Genomic DNA, 13,515 nt, shown 5'->3' on the forward strand with positions numbered 1-13,515 from the left:
CCTCCTCTCTATCTCTCTGCCTGCCCTCTGCCTACTTGTGATCTGTCTGTCAAATAAATGAATAAAATCTTAAAAAAAAAAATCTTGGGGCATCTGGGTGGTTCAGTCGGTTAAGTGCAGACTCTTGGTTTTTGGGTCAGGTAATGATCTCAGGGTCCCGGGATCCAGCCCTGCATCAGGCTCCATGCTCAGCACAGAGTCTGCTAAAGTTGCTCTCTCCCTCTCCCCCGTACTGCCCTCCCTGGCCCGGCTCATGTGCTTGCTCTCTTGCTCTCTCTCTTAAAGAAATAAATATTAAAAATAAAATAAAATAAAATCTTAAAACAGCAACAAAAAAGAAAGAATTTTCTCCTTGTCTTTATTCTTCCTAGGGGACTGGCCAGGCCAGAGGACGTGTGGCATGTTGCATTGCCAGCTGGTGCCATAGGACACCCAGCTGGGCATTTCCTGTGTTTCATCAGAGTGACCACGATGTCACTGTCTTCCACCTTCCCCTCCCACACACCCCAGGAGACCGGTGGGATCGCTGTGAAGTTTTAAATTTGTATTGATTTTCTAATGAATGTGGTTAAGTAGTCTTTCAGGAGACTAGTTTCAGAGGCATTTGAGGATCCTCCTCAGGGAGATGGTAGTCTTTGGTTGGGAAGAGCCCCGCATGGTTGGTAAGGTGGGATTGAGACCCAGAGGGAGCACAGCTTCATCAGCATTTCCTTGGGCAGCCTCCATGGGAGAGGCTTGATGCCCTAAGCCTCGGATTTTAGGGACTGAAAATCTCTCTTTAATAAAATTTCTATGAGAATCCAAGAAGGTGATCACAGCTTCATTCACCCAGATAAAGGCAGTTCACCGGCACTTATGGTGACCTGTGCTCCAGGCCCTATCCAGCACTCCATAAACATACAGACACCCAAAACCGGCATCTCGACTCTACCAGAGTGATATTGAGATTATGCCTAGTCTACAGATGAGGAAGCTGGAGGGTCAGAGAGGTAAAGTCACTTACCAATGGTCACAGAGTAAGTGGTAGTCGGGCCTTGAAAAGACTGACCCCACTAATCCATTCAGTCCTGATTATTGAGAACTGGTGAGCTGAACGTTATGGTTCTAGGCTCTAGAGACAGAGAGGCGAAGGAGACAATGATCCCTACTTTCGAGAGGGACATTCAAGGGAGAGGGCTTGATATTTGAGGGGGAGGGGCTAACAGGAGGAGCTGACATGCCGGTGGGAGCGGTTAACATTCTGGGGGAGGGGCTAACATCCCAGGGGGAGGGGCTGCCATTTTGAGGGAGGGTTGACCTAGTAGGGGGAGGGGCTGACACCCCAGGAGAAGGGGTTGATATTCTGGGGGAGGGGTCAACAGCCCTGGGGAAGAGGTGACATTCTGGGTGAAGAGCTAGCATTCCAGGGGGAGGGGTTGACATCTCAGGGGAGGGATTGATACCCCAGGGGGAGGGGCTGACATTCTGGGGGAGGAGCTTATGTCCCAAGGGGAGGGGCCGACAGCCCCTATCTTTCAGAGCCTACAGCATCCTCCTCACAATAGTCTGTCCCTTCAAGTATGGACAGAGCCACAAATCTCTGCCATCTCTGGAATCCCTGACCAGAAGATGGCCTCTGCCCTCACAGAACTCGCAGCCTAGGGAAGACAGTCCTGAACAGCAAAATCCTGCAGAAAGATATTTACCTCCCCGGCAGGAGGGAAGCAATTACTCGCTCTTAATCACTACCTCTATTTCTCTCAGCAAGGAGAGAGGGGAGGCGGCGCCCCCAATCTGGCCTGGTTTGAGATGTTCCTAGCCGTGGGAGACAGACAGACTGTCATCAAATGTCGGAAAATGTCTGTCAGGAGACTCCTCAACCCCTGACACTTGACACCTTTCCCTTCCCAGCACCTGAAGCCCTCCTTCCTCGCGGCAACAAAGCCGTAGTCTCTGTTCCTGTTGACTGAGCACAGAATGCTTCCTAATCCTCACGCACCCCTGCTGGGGTCGAGAGACTGAACTGCTGGGGGGGGGGGGGGTCCCAGTCAGGGTCAGGATGTCAGGGTCCGGGTTCAAACTCAGCACTGTGGTGGGAGTCCAGAGCCCACGCCCTTCCCGACACACACGACCAGCTGTGCTATGGGTCTCCTGGTTCCCATTCTTGTCCCTGCAGAATCAAATGAAAGGGGGGCAAGGTGACAGCCTTATGCCTTTGTCTGTTTCATTCGCTTCTGTGTCCCTCGCTCCTGAGATGCAGTCTGTCATGAATGATGCGCTGCCCCACCCTCTGGGTCTTGTGCTGACCCAGACCTTACTCAGTGTAATGAATTATTCATTTCTTTGAAAATGGGGACTTCGCATGTGCCTCCTCCAGTGGTGGGTGATGCTGGGGACCCCAGAGGAGTCAGCCCAGGACCCTGATCTCAGAGAGGCTGCAGGCTGGCCACAGAGACGGATATAGTCAGTGAGCTATCAAGTTAGTTACGGCTGTGACAAAGCGGGGACCAGGTGTAAGGGGTCGAGGGGGTGGGCTTGAGAGATGGAGTTGAAGGCTTTGATGGAGTCTGTTGGAAGGCCAGGCTGAGGGGTACTGGGGAGCCATGGAAGGTGTGTGAGCAGAGGAGGGTTAGAGTCAACCCTGAATGTAGAGGAGTCTCTCTGGGGTCCCCAGAAAGAGGCCAGGAGAAAGTGAGCATGGGGGTCCAGGGGGAGAGGAGAAGGCCTAAGTGGGGGCCAGACCATAGAGATGGAGAAGAGAGAATGAAGGAGGGAGGGGCTAGTAGTGGGCTCTAATCCAGGACACCCTCCCTTGTCTCACCTCCTTCCAGTCTGGCAGAGCATGGGAGACTAACCTCCCCATTTCCCAGAGCCTGCCACGCCCTCCAGGCCTCCCCTGCAGCCATCCTGGGTCCAGACCCTCTCTCCCAGCTGCCTGCCCTCAACTCCCTACCCCTGTTCTCAGAGGCAAACTTACTGACCTTCAAACTGTGTGGCCTTCAGAGCACCTCCATTTGCTGGTCTATGAAATGGGTGTATTCATTTCTAATGGCTGCTGTAACCAATATCTATAATCTTAAAGGCTTAAAACTACATGAATCTATCCTGCAGTTCTGGGGGCCCTAAATGGGGGGGGAGGGTCACTGGGTTCAAGAGGAGAGTCCATTTCCTTTCCTTCTCTAGTTTCTGAAATTGCCCTGTTTTGTGGCTCGTGAACCTTGGTCCATCTTCAGAACCAGTAGGCTTGGTCTCTGGGTCCCTCGCTCTTCTGCCTCCCTCTTCTACTTCCCAGTGACTACGTGCCCCGCCTCCCCCGATAATCCAGGATCCTCTCCCCATTTTGACAAACAGCCTTAATTTCATCTGTGGCCTTACTACCCTGCTGCTTCTGCTGGGGCTGGTGGGGATGGGGGATCCCAGGCCAGACGTGGTGGAAGTGTGGGTGCTGCTCAGACCACTGGAGCTCACCCTAGGTGGGGGAGGGGAGGGTGGCTAGTGGGTGCTTCAACCCTATGCCTTACACACCCGGGGACAAGGCCTCCAGGCTATGCCAGGCCCTTGGCAGAACCGAGGGAGTATGTCTGAGGTGGCCATGGGTGAGAGGTCCAACCATCCTGGAGGACCTGAAGGGAAATTCCTGGGGGTTGGAGACAGTATGGGGGAAGGCAGAGGGTGGGGGAGGTCCTATCTCCTCCAAGCCTGGAAAATATGGGGTGTGGAGGTTCAGCAAGAGATGGATAGGAAAATGGGGAGGCAGAGAGAGAGAGGTAGAGAGAGGGATAGAGATGCAGAGAGGACTGGGAGGAGGGAGACAGAGACGGGGTGGAGGGAGACACAGAAGACCCTGAGAAAGTGGGACAGAGACCCTGAGAGAGGGATAGAGACCCTGGTGGGGGGCGGAGATGACGCAGAGTTCCTGAGAAATGAGGTGAAATGGAAGAAGCGGTGGAGGGGAGGGATGCGTGCAGGTGCAAACGTGATGAGACTGCGTAGACTTGGGCGTCAGATGGCAGCCAAAGCAGGGAGAGGAGGTGAGAGGCAGGTCAGGCTGCCAGGAGGGATCAAGTGGAAGAAGAGACAGAAAAAGATACGGAGACAAAGACCCAGTGAGAGACAGGAACACGAAGAGCTCTTGCGAAAGACCGAAATAGCACCGGCATCAACCTGAAGGAGAGCACTCGGGAGAGACAGACGGACAGGGAGACACACACCACGGAGGGAGGGCTGTGGGCCCGCATGTAAAGGCAGGGCTGTGGACATGGCCGAGGAATTTGGAATGAGTGTGACCCCCACAAGCCTGATTATCTCAGGACTGAGCACTTCCTGGGATCCAGGCTCTGGGGGCTCAAACTGGAAAGTTCGATGCAGCCCAGGATGCCTTGGTCCCCCAGGTGGAACAGAGCAACACTGGGACAGCCCTGGGCCACCGGCTTCTCTGGCTCAGCACTGCGTTGGTTATCATCATGCCTGTCTTCTCGCTGCCCTGGGAAGTGTGCCTCTCCATCGCCCTTCCAGTGCCCTGCTCTGGGAACAAACTACTTTGTCTTTCTCTCGTTTTCAAACTCCCAAATGTTTCTAAACTAAAGGTTAAATTTTGCTTCACGTTCTGAGTCTTTTGATGTATCCACGGAGCTGCCGTGGACTGAGCTCCAAGGCAGGTGGGGAAATTCATCTCTTCTTGTCTTGGGAAAGCGCATTACAGAGATGCCTCTGACCCTGGCTGCACATCACAATCTCCGGGGGGAGCTTTTAAAATCCAATCGATGTCCAGGCCCCATCCCCAGGCGTTGTGGTTTAAGTGGTCCAGGGCGGAGCTAGGCTCTGGGACTTTGAAAAGCTCCCCACGGGCAGCGGGCTGAGCCCCATCCCTCTGAAGTGCCTGTGGTTGTAGAAATGCAACCTTAATAGCTCCCAGGAGACCCAGAACCCCAGCATTAAGTGGTTGAAAACCCTGGAGCGGCGGGGGGGGGGGGGGGGGGGGGGCATGCAACGATCTACTGCTCTATGTTTGGTTGTTCTACAAGTATTAACAGCCACGACCCAAGCTGGGGGTCCCTTAGGAGTCAGATCCTATTCTGTGCACCCCACTTTCAAGCTCCCTGGTCATGGCCACCAAGGGTGGGAGGGGAGAGCCAGCAGCCACACTGGGAGCAGGAGGGGGTTTAGGAAGCCTTCTAGAGGAAGCAGAGGCAGAGCGGAGGTGGGAAGGGGCACTCCAGGCAGGGAGCGCAGTTTGTATGTGCAAAGACACAAGGGAATAGCATTTTTTACTATCTCTGAGTTATTTGTGGTTAAGGATATACTGGGCGGGGTGCGGGGGAGCTGTGCGTAGGGTGTAGGTGAGATGGAAAAAAAAGAAAGGAAAGGAAAAGAAAAAAGACTAGAGGGAGTCAGGTCCTACACAACTCCAAGGCCAGGCTGAAGGGCTGGGACTCTTGGGGGCGGGGGTGGGGGTGGGGAAGCGCCCTGAGGTGCGGGACATGGGAAGGCTGCGAGCAGGGAGGGACAGAGTCAGCTATGGATGTAGAAAGACCTCTGTGAGAGCTGGAGGTTAGAGATAGGAGGTAAGGCGAAGGTCCAGGGAGAGAGAAACCGTGGTGGGAGTCCGCCAGGAAGGTCTCCGAATTCTGGTTTGCCCAAGCCAAGTTCCCTCCCCGAGGCTGGCGGACTAACTTCTGGCTGGGAAAATGGTCCAACACTGCCCCCGTGTGGTGGCTCATAGTTTTGCATACAGGGCTTCCCGTAAGTAAAACTAGCCTCTACATCAGGACGTTTTTGAGAATTAAAGAGGACGCTATTAACTAATTAACGCTATTAACTAGTTATTAATTAACGCTATTAATTAGTTAATTAACTAATTAACTAATAACACTATTAATTAAAGAGGACGCTATTGTAGACACCTTGGGCCAGTTGTTGCAACATCATTGGTTAACGATGTTGCAACAACTGGCCCAAGGTGTCTACAATCCGCGAGGCAAAATTGTAGTGAGGCTATAAGTCCGTTCCTAATCGAAATTTGCTAGGCTTTTCCTGAGAAAGTCGGAATGTTTGGTCACCCTCTTCAGGAGCTGCCCTTTTAGATGTTGAGTCGAAATGAAATTGTTCATCACGTAAGAAGGGGGAGGAAGCTCAGCCAAAGGCTGGGGTGTCCCCCAGGGCATTCCATCTGCTGGGGATGCAGGCAGTCAGTGGGGAGGAGGAGGTTAGTGAGGGAGCTGGTAACAGACTGTCTGGAGGTCTAGACACTTCTATAGGAAGGGGCATTAATAGTGGGTATTGAAGGTTGAATAGGAGTTTTCTAAGAAAAGAGAAAGATGTGTTGCAAAATATAACAATGAAGATGATACCTGACAAATTCAGTTTGTGTCTTTGGCCTCAAGTTTTTCTGGCTGTGGCCTTCGGGGCCCACTGAACAAAAATTTTTACCTTTTTCTGACTGAGAAGGAAACCAGGGTTCAGAGAGAAGGAATGTAGCTGAAGTACGCAGCAGTTCGTGTTGATAACAGGTGAGTCAGTCCTGCTCTCTCTCCCCTCTGTGCCTTCTATTTTTTTTAAGATTTTATTTGTTCAAGAGAAAGAGAGAGAGCACAAACAGAGGGGAGGGGCACAGGGAAAGGGAGAAGCAGATTCCCCTGCTGAGCAGGCAGCCCATTGTGGGATTTGATCCCAATACATTGGGATCATGACCTGAGCCGAAGGCAGACACTTAACCGGCTGAGACACCCAGGTCCCCCTTCCCTCTGTGCCTTTGCACCCAGAGTACAGATGTCCTTCCTCCTAACTGCTCCTGAAAGACTCCTACTTGTCTCTCAAAACCCAGCTCCAATTTTGGGCTCCCTGACTCAAATCAGAGACTCCTGGCCTCTAGCCCCTCCTTTGTCAGGCCCAGGAGACTGGACTCCTGCCCACCCCCACTCCTGCTGTTTCAGGAGACCTGCCCCTCCAACAGAGCCGGGGAAGCTGTGACTAGCCAGGATGAAACAGGTTGTGCTGATTCAGTCCATTTATTTGGTCTCAGAGGCCAGAGTCATGATCCAGGGCCGAATGCTCTTGGATTAGGCATCCTGTCTCTTCTCATTGCTGAGCCTAAGGGAGGAAGACGCAGAGATACACAGAGGCATGGGAGAGGAGAAGAGGTTAAGTGGTTAGAATTGGGGCCAAAGAGACAGATTCAGCTCACCACCCTTACCCTCTTGCCACTCACCTTGTTGAAGAAGTAGATGGAGGCAAGGATGGTGAATACAGCTATAGCCAGGGTTACGTTCTGGGGGGAGCAGTCAGAGGTCAGGGCTCACTCCCTTCCTTCCCTCCTTCTGACCTCCCTCCCCCTGCCAGACCCCTCCTCACTTCCTGAAAGTTCATGGCCATGGTCTTGAACTCCGTGCTTGCTTGACCTTCCTCTTCCTTTCCTGGACTCTGAGGCAGAGAGGAGAGATCAGCCACTAGAACCTAAAAGGGGTTGCCTGGGAGACCAGAATGGTGGCCATGGTGATGAGAGAAGGGCATTCTGGGTAGAGGGAACATGGGGCAGATGCTGGAGGGAGAGGGGACTTGGAGGCAGAAATGTTACATGCAGTTTGTGAATTTGGGATCGGGACATTTGAGATCGGAGAATCCAGATCTTCAACACTACACTGAGAAATCTGTCCCCCTCGCCCCCAACCCTAGGGTGATTTTTGTTTGTTACACCTTAGAACTAACTTCCCGGTTACCAGAAATACGGAGGCTAAAGAAACAAGTACAGTCAAAGTTCATCACCCACAGGTTCCATCTCTGTGAATTCTCCTCCTCGCTAAATTCTCTGTAATCGCAAAATGCATGCCCTTTGCCTTCTCGTCGTCATTAGTGGACATGCGCAGAACGGCTAAAATTTTGAGTTGCTGGATACACACAGGGTCCCAGGTGCGGTCCCAACAAGTCGACACTCTGCCCTTTGAACTCATTCATCCTCTAAGCAGCCCTGTGAGGCACAGATGGCACTCACTCCCATTGTATGGATTTGAAGAATGAGGAGGCACAGAGAGGTACGTAATTTGCCCACAGTTCCACAGCTTGTAAAGGGGGTTTGAATCCAGCCACGCCAAACCCGGGGTCTGGGTCTTCAGTCCCTGGGCTGTACTGGCTGGGGCCAGCTGAGGGTGGCACGGAAAGAACGTGAAGTCCTCACGAAGCCCGAGAGAGCTTCAAAGGGTGCCAACATTGAAGGGGTGAGAATCGGAAAAGACAGACTTGGGCGGTGGGGAGGGAGGAGAAGACAGAGAATGTGTCTAGAACGTGGAGCTGGGTCGGGGGGGGGTCTCTCTGTCTCCTTTCGCACCCAGGTTAAGGGCCTCTGGTTCAAACCCCCGCTTTGCCACACGCTGCCTGTGTTCCCTCAGGCAAGTTACTGACCCTGCTGTGCCTCGGTTTCCCCACCTGCACAATGGGGATGGTGAGAACGGAATCAGCCCCTGCCAGAGCTGCAGTGACGATTATACAGGTTGATCCACCGGCGAATCCAAGGCTGGCAAAGGCCCCGGGGATTATACAGGTTGATCCACCGGCGAATCCAAGGCTGGCAAAGGCCCCGGGGATTATACAGGTTGATCCACCGGCGAATCCAAGGCTGGCAAAGGCCCCGGGGATTATACAGGTTGATCCACCGGCGAATCCAAGGCTGGCAAAGGCCCCGGGGATTATACAGGTTGATCCACCGGCGAATCCAAGGCTGGCAAAGGCCCCGGGGATTATACAGGTTGATCCACCGGCGAATCCAAGGCTGGCAAAGGCCCCGGGGAGCCGGATCCCAGGAGGCCGCCTCGGCTCCTGCGGGAGGCATGCCGCGACCTGCTTTCCTGGGGCGCTGGGGCAGGGGTAATGAGCAGGCGGGGCTGCGGCGCCGACGGTGGGCTGAGCTCAGCGTCTGGGCTGTGCGGAGATGGCTGGGCCAGGGTTTGGGGGCCTCCCCGCTGGACTTCTCCTGCTCCTGCCGCTGCTGCGGCCCCAGGCCCTGACCGAAGGACCCCTGGTGTTTGTGGCTGTGGTGAGGTTGTCCCCTGCCCTGGCCTGGCCTCTCCCCTCTCCCCGGCCAGCCCTGACCTGGTGCCGTCCCCAGGTGTTCCGCCACGGCGACCGGGCCCCGCTGGCCTCCTACCCCACGGACCCACACAAGGAGGCGATCGCCGCTGTGTGGCCGAGAGGCCTGGGCCAGCTGACTGGGGTGAGAAGCCGGGCTGTGGGGGAGGAGTGGGTGGGGTGGGGAGGGGTCTGCTGAGGCTTCCTCTGTCCTCAGGAGGGGGTCCGCCAGCAGCTGGAGCTGGGACGCTTCCTGAGGAGGCGCTATGAGGCCTTTCTGAGCCCAGAGTACCGGCGGGAGGAGGTACTGCCCACGAGATGACCCTCACCTGGCCTCCTGACCTCTCACCTCTGACCTCCACTGACTCCAACAGTTGGGCCTCCACCTCTGGCCTTTGACCCCCAGTAACCTGACCTGCACCCCATATCTGATCCCTGACCTCCAAACCATCAGCTAACTCGCACTGACCTCTGACCCCATCTCAACACATCTCTTCACCTCTGACCTCTGGGCTCCATCAACTCTGACTTTATTTCCTGGCCTCCCCCTCTGTCTTCAGACACCCACCAGCTCCAACCAGACCTTCTGACCTCTGGTTTCTGACTCCCAACACTTGACTGATTCTGACTTTGACCCTCAGTGGTTCAATGCGCCCTCATGACTCCAGTGTTTGATCTCTGCCCTTCGTCAAATCTGACTTGTCTTTCCTACGTCCTCCTTTGTCTTTTGACATCTTCCAATTAGGATCATTCCTCCTGACCTCTGACCTCTGATCCCCGATAGACACGTACTGAATTCTGGTCCCGTGTCCTTCTACCTCCCCTTTTAACCCTGAACTCCAACTTCCAGCCATCAGCAATTGTGATCTTCCTCGCTTTCACTGATGCAACTGACCCCTTTAATCCCACATGTTTGCCCAACTTCTGACCTCCAACCCCACTGCTCCTGACCTTGACCTCTGACTGTTGGTCCCACCTTCCAACATGGAAGACCAGACACTCCAACTCGCCCTGAGCTTTGACTCCCAGCACCTGATCTTCGACCCTGAACTAAATCTGAAGCTTTTGGTTTGATGCTGCAGCCAACCTCTGACCTGACATTGGGCCCCTTGCCTGTTTTCTCCCCGCCACCGCAGGTGTACGTTCGCAGCACTGACTTTGACCGCACGCTGGAGAGTGCTCAGGCCAACCTCGCAGGGCTGTTCCCTGAAGCTGCTCCGGGGCGCCCAGAGGCTGCCTGGAGGCCCATCCCGGTGCACACAGTGCCCGTCACCGAGGACAAGGTCAGGGGGCTGGACAGGTGCAGGGGGTGGGAGGGATGGATCAAGACCGAGACCCCTAGGTGGGGGGAGCCAGTGATGGGGAGAGGCAGCCTGTGCTGGCTGGGGGCAGTGAGACCCGCCCTGCGACAGAGCCATCTAGGTGGCTCATGGATGGCGTGAGCCGCCATCCCAATGCTGTGCGGCCAGATTTGGGGGAGAGCGCCTATTTTGAAGAGAGATTTGGACGAGGGCTCCACAGCCCCAGCTCCCGCACTGTGACTGTGGGGTCCCAGTCACGCTGTCCTCTCTGAGCCTCAGTTTCCCCCAGCTGCTGAGGTTCCCCATGCGCAGCTGTCCCCGATACCATGAGCTGCTACGAGAGGCCACAGAGGCTGCCGAGTACCAGACTGCGCTGGAGGGCTGGACAGTGAGCTGGGGCGGGGGGGTGGGGTGGGGGTGGGGCTGGGGTGGGAAGGGTGTGGGGCGGGGGCGGGGGCGGCAGGTTGGGCTCACCCAGGTTCCCTGCACCCAGGACTTCCTGACTCACCTGGAGAACGTCACGGGGCTGTTGTTGGTCGGAGAGCCGCTCCGCAGGGCGTGGAAGGTTCTAGACACACTGATGTGCCAGGTGAGCCCCCGCCCTACCCACCCAGCCGAGTGATTAAGGGCACCTGGATTCAAATCCCAGCTTTGCTGCTCACTATCTGCGTTCCCTCAGGCAAGTCACTTAACCCTTGGTGCCTCAGTTTGCCCATCTGCACAGTGGGGATACCAACAGCGCTTGGGGTTTCTGGGAAGATCAAAATGGGTTAATCCATGCGATGTGCTTAGAACAGTGCCTGGCATGTGGGCCTGCAGGAATGCTTGAGGCTACGTGTTTGCCGTTCCTCCTCTGTTAGGTCTCTTGTGGGAAAGGCTCCCAAACCCAGAACTTGGGCAGCAGGGACCCACCGGAACTGGTGTGATGCTCTTCAGACAGATAGTCTTTGCTTAGCCCATTCCGTGAGAATTACCCTAGTTGCATGGTGGGAATAGCAACGTGTGTGATTAAGTGGGCTGCCCAGCCCCCACTGGATGTGTTCTGAGGGAGATGGTATTGCCACCGTGGGAACCTTCTAGAATCCAAAACATCTGACATTTGAAACATCTCTGGCTCCTTGTGTGGGGGCTCCTGGGCTGTGGGGTGATGGTCATTATTAATTAATGATGGCTATTGGCCATGATTTCCTGACCAGACCCAGCCCATGAGGGGTTTGGCGGAGGGGTGGGAGAGAGGACTGCAGATCTGGGGGACAGCACAAGTACTGGGAGGGCCTGAGGGGAGCATGACAAGCTCAGAATGTCCCAGTCACTTTGTCTTCTCTCCCTGTCTCTCTCCAGCAAGCCCATGGTCTTCCCCTCCCATCCTGGGCCTCCCCGAAAGTCCTACGGACCCTAGCCCAGATCTCAGCTTTGGATATTGGGGCCCACGTGGGTCCACCCCGGGCAGCCGAGAAGGCCCAACTGACAGGGGGTGAGGTGTGGGGCTGGGAGGCCGGGAGGCCAAAGCGCCTTCCTTTGGGGGATTCTCGGCGCTCTGTTCTTGCCCTTTCAGGGATCCTGCTGGATGCCATCCTTGCCAACTTCTCTCGGGTCCAGCACCTGGGGCTGCCCCTCAAGATGGTTATGTACTCAGCTGTGAGTCTTTGGGGAGGGAGGCAGTGCCACGTGGGCACAGGGATGAGGGGGATGTCAGATGACATTGTGGACGAGGAAGAGCTTGTGGGGTGGTCTCAATGGAACTCCAGCCCACTGCCTTGGGTAATTCATATCTCCAAACCGTACTCTCAGACCATATCACTAGAGGTACGCAGTCTGGAAGGAGGGAGGTGTTGGTGTTACAAGAGAATCTGGCTCTTCTGGGAAGACAAGCTGTTTAACTGAGAGGCCCAATCATATTTTTGCATCTATCTGGCCAATGTTCATTAAATGATTCCCTGTAACTGGTGGGACTGCCTCCAGGGTGAGCTAATTTGGTGGGGCAGGGTTGGTTCTAAGAGATCTGGGGGGCATCTGGGAGGAAGCCAGATGCACAAGTCTAGAGTTCAGGAGAGGGGAGACATCAAAAGAGGAGCGTGTCTCAGCCCTGGGATCCACCTGCAGCACGACAGCACCCTGCTGGCCCTCCAGGGAGCCCTGGGTCTCTATGACGGGCACACCCCACCGTATGCTGCCTGCCTCGGCTTTGAATTCCGGAAGCGCGTCGGGGACCCGGATGAAGATGCAGGGTAAGGAGAGGGCAGTGCCTGGGATTGGGCGGGACAGGACTGTCTCAAGAAGAGATGGGGTCCCAGGCAGAGGGGGATTTGTGCGGGATGGCTCAAGGAGGTTGATACGTAGGAATCAGGAGCCCAGTGTCTCCACTAGGCTACGTCCCTCCAGATTTAAGTCAGTGGCCGGGGAGGTAAGGAGGGATCTGGGTGCCATCACCTCCCGTCTTCTTCCAGGAATGTCACCATCTCCCTCTTCTACCGCAACGACTCCACCGGACTGCCCCTGCCCCTCAGCCTCCCCGGGTGCCCAGGCGCCTGCCCACTAGCCCGCTTCCGCCAGCTCACTGCCCCGGCCCGGCCTCCAGCTCACGGGGTCCCCTGCCACGGCTCCCGTGAGCCTGCCACCCCTGCAGGTGATGGCCACTGGCGTTGGGGCGGGAGCGTGGGGGGCCCCAGGTCCCGAGACTCACACTCCCGTGTTCTCCCCGCAGCCACTGTGGTGCCCCTGCTGGCCGGGGCTGTGGCAGTGCTGGCGGTGCTCAGCGTGGGGCTGGGCCTGCTGGCCTGGAGACCCAGCTGCCTGCGGGCCTGGGGGGGCCCTGTGTGAGCTGGGAACCTGGGCATCCCCTCCCCCACAGCTGGCATTGCACCCCAACATGTCTGCTCACCCACTGCTTTGGCTTCCGTGACTGTGTGCGCCCGTTCTTGCGGGAGACAGGGGTGGCGGGGCTCTCCGGCCGGGAAGCTGCAGGCAGTTGTGCGGGTGCTCATGCTCGTGTCGTGGATGTGTGCCCAGGGTGGTTTGTGTATGTTTGGCTCCTGTGCCTACACATTCACGCGTGCTTCTGCACTTCTACACAGGGGCACGGAGACTCACGTCACGCCCATGTGCATGCGTCCCTGTGACACATTTCCGTGCGTACACGTGTGTGCTGGTGCCTGTGGGGCTGCTGTGTGTGGGTGTG

At 55.8% G+C, this 13,515-nt stretch overlaps 1 protein-coding gene and 1 long non-coding RNA gene across 2 annotated transcripts; one reads left to right on the plus strand and one right to left on the minus strand.

The window, feature by feature from the left end:
- Positions 1-6,681: 6,681 nt before the first annotated feature.
- LOC123931376 lies at positions 6,682-7,414 on the minus strand. The gene is made up of 3 exons (XR_006816259.1): positions 7,330-7,414; positions 7,187-7,246; positions 6,682-7,068 (listed from the first exon to the last, which is right to left on the minus strand). It is a non-coding gene; the product is annotated as an uncharacterized LOC123931376 (long non-coding RNA).
- A 1,485-nt stretch (positions 7,415-8,899) lies between these two features.
- Positions 8,900-13,157, plus strand: ACP4 (acid phosphatase 4). The gene is made up of 11 exons (XM_045988291.1): positions 8,900-9,004; positions 9,077-9,181; positions 9,254-9,340; positions 10,173-10,319; positions 10,627-10,725; positions 10,831-10,926; positions 11,679-11,811; positions 11,893-11,975; positions 12,441-12,565; positions 12,785-12,963; positions 13,042-13,157. Exons 1-11 carry the CDS (start codon positions 8,900-8,902, stop codon positions 13,155-13,157), a joined length of 1,275 nt encoding a protein of 424 aa, XP_045844247.1.
- Positions 13,158-13,515: the final 358 nt, after the last annotated feature.

This window comes from Meles meles, chromosome 19 (genome assembly GCF_922984935.1).
Source record: "Meles meles chromosome 19, mMelMel3.1 paternal haplotype, whole genome shotgun sequence".
Taxonomy (NCBI): domain Eukaryota; kingdom Metazoa; phylum Chordata; class Mammalia; order Carnivora; family Mustelidae; genus Meles; species Meles meles.